This window comes from Hevea brasiliensis, chromosome 16 (genome assembly GCF_030052815.1).
Source record: "Hevea brasiliensis isolate MT/VB/25A 57/8 chromosome 16, ASM3005281v1, whole genome shotgun sequence".
Lineage (NCBI taxonomy): Eukaryota > Viridiplantae > Streptophyta > Magnoliopsida > Malpighiales > Euphorbiaceae > Hevea > Hevea brasiliensis.
The window spans coordinates 71,038,465-71,045,273 of NC_079508.1; the positions used below are offsets into that span (position 1 = coordinate 71,038,465).

At 32.0% G+C, this 6,809-nt stretch overlaps 1 protein-coding gene across 2 annotated transcripts; it reads right to left on the minus strand.

The window, feature by feature from the left end:
* Positions 1-326: 326 nt before the first annotated feature.
* On the minus strand, positions 327-2,220 carry LOC110643878 (bidirectional sugar transporter SWEET7-like). Of its 2 annotated transcripts, XM_021796404.2 has the most exons (5): positions 2,045-2,207; positions 1,869-1,905; positions 1,099-1,477; positions 877-996; positions 327-719 (listed from the first exon to the last, which is right to left on the minus strand). In XM_021796404.2, the coding sequence occupies exons 1-5, from the start codon at positions 2,085-2,087 to the stop codon at positions 513-515; spliced, it is 786 nt and encodes a 261-aa protein (XP_021652096.2). In that variant the 5' UTR covers positions 2,088-2,207; the 3' UTR covers positions 327-512. The 2 variants fall into 2 exon arrangements, with proteins under 2 accessions (XP_021652096.2, XP_057994671.1); XM_058138688.1 differs by lacking the exon at positions 877-996 and having other exon boundaries at positions 2,045-2,220.
* Positions 2,221-6,809: the final 4,589 nt, after the last annotated feature.

Sequence of the window (6,809 nt, forward strand, 5' to 3'; positions counted from 1 at the left end):
TACTTTTACATAAGAAACTAAATAATGTTTAAATTTATTATAATTTGTTTAAACAAATAGAAGTCAAACTAAAATCAAATCAAAATCATATTAAACTATTTTGAATTAAAAACTGATTTGAATTGTAATGCCAATCAAACCAGCAATTCTAACTCAAAACTGGACGGAATCGGCTCTTGGCCAGGTCAATGGGCATTCGTATCTTCTTTTGCATAATTCCATCTCCATATGAGAGTCCGTGGGATGATTTGGCTACTGTGCTGTGAGCAACTTTATTAAATGTTAATAGTGAATTTGTTATTGGGTTAGTAGTTTTAATAGTCAGATAAAAATTTAAATCTTTTCTTTATATCTATCTTAATTAATTACTGAATTAAACAAATCTAATATGCTGCTTACACAGCACATTATAATGCCTTTGGTATGTTACTTTCCCAAATCATGATAAAAATAATAAGTATCTATAATTGGACTGTTACATGGTCCTACCATTGGATAATTAGATTGACTTCTCATGCCCTATTGATTTCAGAAGCTAAGCCATTCAGAGGTGCAGTGCCTGTGCCAGTCCTCTTGGAATCTCCATTCACAACTACCTCTGATAAACCCAGCTCGCTTTTCTCTTCCCTTGCTGCCATCTGCCTTTTCGTAGCTTTGTAGAACACCGCGTACAGTGCCAGTTGGGCCAATGCAAATACTGAACCCAGCCCGTTTGGAATCTAACACAGTAACCATGCACATGGCCACAAGCCCGTATTAGAATCCAACATGCGTATATAAATATTTTTATTTATATAAATTTCAATTATTTTTCTTTGCTCATGATGTAGAGTAACAGAGAGAGAGAGAGAGAGAGAGAGAGAGAGATGCAATTACAAAGATAAAGGGGTCGAAGCGGATGAGAGCATAAGAAGACCAGGCAAGACCATTGGCAAAGGAAGCAAGGGATAAGAAGAATGGCATATACTCAACACTTTTTGTCGTAACTACCATTTTCTGAATTGCAAATGGAAAATAAAATTTTTAAAGATAATTAACAGTAAGTATATTGAAAAAAAAAAGAAATTTATAAATGTATGATTTAATTAGGAGACTAACCATGACGGATAAAGGTGAAGCATACATCATGATGTTAAAGCATATGCAGACAAATCCCACAGTCATAGACCTCTTCTTGGTGGTGTGGGCTAAAGTTAGGACCAGAATTGTAAGGGCAGCAATGAAAATAAACTCAACAAGCACTATTAGTAGCAGTTTAACCCTCTTTTTCTTGTCCGAGTAGATAATGAAAAGAATAATGTAGAGAAACTCAATGAATGTCCCCGATCCATTTATGGTTATGACCAACAAGCTATTTGGGTGCACCATGGGCAGCCCATACAACACCCATACCATGCAGTTGATTAGGGTGGCAAGGTATGGGGCCGGAGAGTACTGCTCCACTGCCTTTTTCTTCAATATTTGAATAAAAGTTGGCCTGATAAGAACATCAAAACACAAGAATTAGATTCACTTTATCAAGAAAATGCAGCAAATCTCTAGGCATGTTAATTTCCAGTTATGGCATTCTTGTTAGGTAACAAATGGTTTCAACCCAAAAATAGTATTCGCCCGCGAGATCAACTGCTTTCCTTTAATTCATTTCTAGGTTGTAAGAAGGGCCAAATTAAAACTTCAGTTCTTGAGAACTATAATCTATCTTTAAGTCTTTTGGCTGTTAACTGAAATGTGGGTTGCTTTAATTTTCTTGATACCCCTTCATTATCCTTCTTTCTTCTTATTGCATTTCCTTTATATACTCTGTGTGTGTGTGAGTGTGTTTCTTTTTCTCTCTCTCCATATGAAATTAACCGTCATCCAAAGCTTACACTGGCGATAAGAACAAGAAGAGTGCGATGATGTTTCCTGCAAATAAGCAACCAGGGCGACATCAGATAAACTTGAAAACGAAAAGCAAATTAAAAAAATGTGGAGATTCAAGAAACTATAGAAACATCATTTGATTTTGTATCAATATTCTTCAGAAAAAGAAAATAAAACCTACCAAAGATACCAACCACGTTTCTAGCAGTATCTGAAGAAACCATAGCTATGAGAAGTGATGATAAAGAGAAGAGAGAGCCAAAAAAGAGAAGAATTTGCTTAACTTGACAGAAAGAGAGAGATATGAGACTCGTATATAAAGGAGGAGTCAAGGAGAGAGGGTAGGTCCAAATCCAATCACTATATATGAATCTAAATTATGCAAGTATTCACAAAAAGCTTCATATTAAATGTTAAGAATAATTGTATTTTCGAATAATTAAATATTATTATTTTTTAAAAAATAAGGATAATATGGAATAAAATTGAAGAAGAAAAACAAGAAATATACCCAGCTAAGGCTGCTATTGCTATAAATGGTGTATCAGTCGATCGCCAATGAAAAGCAAAAAGATTGCCACCTTTATATAATAGGCTTATCTTTGGCAAGTAGAAAACAAATGTACTAGTCACTAGCAAGCCTTAGTGGCCAGTGAAAATTGTAATAACACATGAGCGACTTGGCACTGCATTCAAGATTTTTGAAAACCTTAGCTAGTTCAAGTTTCAGAAAGTGACTGATACACTTTTCTGTCTTTCTCAGACAATGGCCAATTGAGATTTAAAGTTCAGTTGGTCCAATTTTGTGAAACATTCAAGCTGTGTTAGGTCAGTTTCCTGAGACTATTTATGGGTCAGCCTTTCTTGAAATTAAGAACAGCCTAGACAACCTGCATTCCATTGAAAGAGCTGTTAGAATATGAAAATTTTGGAAACAGTAAATGATGTTTTGGATTCTAATTTTTTTTCCATGGGCCATTCAATAATTTCCTTCAGTCCAATCAGGTCTATTATTATGAATAAAAGAAAAAAAAAATGATATATATTTAGTGATAATTTTAGGAAATGTGAATATGGTAATTGTGAGCAGGTAGATCATGGTTGGAATGTGAGATAGCCATGCAATTAGTGTTGGATATCAAATTATCATCTGATCTCTCCCATGGAGATTTTAATTTGTTTCATTAAATATCTCCAGAATTAGGTTTTCACAATATATGTACTTTACCTTTTGAGAAAAATTTAGAAATCTTGGACATATATTGATGTTGATTCACTGCTCTTTTAATTTACAGTTAAGATTCATCTGTAGATGAGCTAAGGCATCCTAATTCATTACACAAGAAGCCCAATAAACAAAAGGAGTGTATTATATATCATACTGGTGTTATTTTTAGAAGTACTGTTAAGAAAAATATTTTATAAAATATATTAGTTTGAAAATATAAAAAATTAATTAAAAAATCAATTTAATATATTTCAACTATTAATATTTAAATAATAAAATAGTTTTTTTAAACTATTTTGTTTAATAACTTTTTTTTCTCAAAATTAAGTTTTAGCATCAAATAATAAGAAGCTTGTGGAATTGGGATGGATTCTTGGGAATGATGTGGGGAAGCTTGCAGTTGTGCAAAAGACTAAAGCTGGTATCATGAATTATTTACAAGCATAAGTTAACGAGTTTTTGGAAAGTTTTGAGTTGGTTAAAAGAAAATGGGGAGGTACGTTGATTTTGAATCAGATGCTATGCTCCTTGTTCAAGCTGTCCTGTCAAGAAATCAAGACATGTCTTATGCTGGCACAATGATTAAAGACGGTCAGCTTTTGCTGAAGGAAATTTCTAATTTTTTTTTCAGTTTTCTTAGAAAATTAGCGAATCATATAATCCACATTATAATTAAAGATGCTGTTTTTGTGTCTGATGATTTAGAATCGAGAGATGTAACCTAGCATTTCTGGAGAATATAGTTCATTTTGATATGAGTTAATAAAAATATTTTTCATTCTTCAGACAAAGCAATCCTAAGAGGATTGATTGGAGAGATGCCAAAAGGCGATAACTTATAGTGTAACACCCCTGATCCGACTACAGTGTAGTTAAATAAGGTGTGCTACATTCGGTGTCAGAGCACTCTAACTTATCTTACTTTATTTCTTTAAAAATTTTGAATTCGTTTAATTTAATATCAATTATTTTTCTACGGAGAAACCAACGAAGTTTCATCTATTTTATTAAATATTGATGTGATTTACTATTCACCTGTTTGAAATTCAATAATATTTTCAAAATAAAATATTATCCATGCTAATCATAATTATCTCATCAATCATTCTCATAATTTTCTCATATTTTAAATCTCATCCATATATTTCAATTTCATAATCATTCCATTCATATTGAATTCATATGTAAAAAAAAAAAGTTCAAATTACATAAATTTATATGATCTACGAATTAATTACAGTTCCATATTTTATATTTCAACATACAATTCATAGTTTACATTACAAATAATAATTAATTATAATGTATAAAATACATAATATGATCTATATGTGCCCTATCTATATGTATTGCTGAGGAGGTGATAACCTTGAACACGCTGCAGATCAGACTCCAAAATCTCTGTTTAGTATTCTCTGGGTTTTAACTTCAGTACCTGCGCGAGGAAACAAATCCATCGCGCTAAGCATTGCTGCTTAGTGGTGCAATAATATAACAAGAAAATAATATACAAACAAATGTAGAAATAAACTATAGTTCGAATAATTTAGATTTATAATTAATTTAGTTTCTAATATTAACTATCCTCTATCCTGCCATGTTCTTCTTTGGAGGTGCTCAGTTCAGAAATTTGCATTAATGATGTACTAGATACGAATAATCTAAAATTTAAACTTATACTTATATTCTTATATAAGTCATATTTGTAATGTTATATTAAGTTATAATTCATCTACTAGTCTTTTTATCACTTCCTTGATATTTTCTAAGTTGTTTACAATCATTTCGTAATATTTAAAATTTTTAGAACTAATTTAATTTACTTCAAACCCTTTTAAGAAATAAATTTATGGAGCTAATCTAATTTATCTCAGAACTTCTTACTCATTTATTTGCATTTTAGCATTTTTAATTGATAATATTTGTAACTTATTTTAATAAATTAGACTGCCCATGTAACCCAGGACAGACTGACTAAACTGGATAACGGGTCGTTGGCACTGGACACTGCAGTGCCTCGGGCCGTCATACCATGGGAAGCAGAACGTCAACCACGTATGCAGTCAGTATGGCTAAAAAGCCATGATAACACATAATCGGGCATAAAAGCCATGAATACGGGCATAAAACTCATGAATACGGGCATAAAGTCATGAATACAGGCATAAAGCCATAAATACAGGCATAAAGTCTTTTGCAATACTGCTAAACAATACCCTATTGGCATGCCAATCTATCCAATCTGACACACGTGTCTAGGCAATACATGGGCATATAGTACCATTAAGAGTTTATATGTTTCATCATTTCATTATATTTTTCGTTTATATTTTTATAGCATTGTAATTTTGTTTATAATGAAACATAATTTCTAAATTCACATTTCTAGGTAATTTATGCATTCATCGTAATATTCATACTAATTACAATTTACATTCATTTAATCTCATGTACCATTCACATTCAAAACATCTTTTCTTTCTCTCTTGATGGGAACCTAACACCCCTATTTGTATAGCCTGGTATATTTCACTGTTCCGATGACCGGTGTCGGTCCGGACAACTAAAGGGATTAGAACCATACTTAAGACAACTAGAGAAACCATAAACACAAATAATTAGTAATGTTCAATTAGTTATGTATAAATAAGAAAAACAGAACATAAGAAGTTAAACGAGTCGAGAGTCACAATGATGGGTGACCTCCTCGGGAACGACTGCGAAGTCATTTTAAACTCAAATTTCGAACCGTAAAATGTGACGCCGCGGTCCTTAGGACCCTTATGAAAACAGTGGAAAAGAGAAAATCACGAAAAAGTACTTTAAGCCAGTCAAATAATTAGGTCAGGGAGCCGGAAGAAATATGGAATTATTTGCAAACCGGGATGAACCGGTGAGGGGCAATTTGGTCAATTGACCTCGAGAGTTGACTCCTGACCTAACTGTCAAATAAAATCGGAGAAAAGAAAATTTCGAAATCGAGAATTAAATTAAAGAACTAATATAAAAATAGAAAAAAAAAAAAGAGGAAAATGCAAAAGTAAAAAGGTGATGACATCATGCATGACCTCATGCATGATGTCATAAAATAAATTAATTAAGTTAATTATTAATTTAGATTTTTGTGGTCTTTCATAAGTTAAATTAGAGAAAAGAAAAAAAAAAAAAAACAAAAAGTCATCTTCATCTTCTCCCAAAAACATCACTCTCTTCTCTCCCTCACAAAACCACCATGAAAGCTCTATTGTGAGCTTGAAGAACTAAAAATTCCACCACAAAAAAATAGTCTACCATATATAAGACTTGTTTGGGCAACTAGAAAACAAGATCTAAGGGAAAGAAAGAAAAGAAAACTTGAAGAAAAGGGAGAAGAAAATTCTGCACACAAGGTTAATAAACTAAACTTGATTTGTTAGTTGATTTAGTTATGTTCATAGCTTAATTAACCTAGAAATATACTTGAAATGAAAAGAAAATATCTCTAGAGGACCAAAAGAAAATTTGTCCAACCTATGTAGGGGTGAGAATTGCATGAGTTTGATTGGAATAAATATGTTAGAAAGCTTGAATGAATTAAGGAATTGTGTTTGTATGGTTGAAATTAGTATAATGTAACAAATTAAGTGAGTTAGGATTTTGGGACTTAGGGTTTTGAAGCAAAAATTTGAAGAAGTGAGTAAATTGTGTGTTTGACCTATTGGGAAGTGAAAAATGGTCA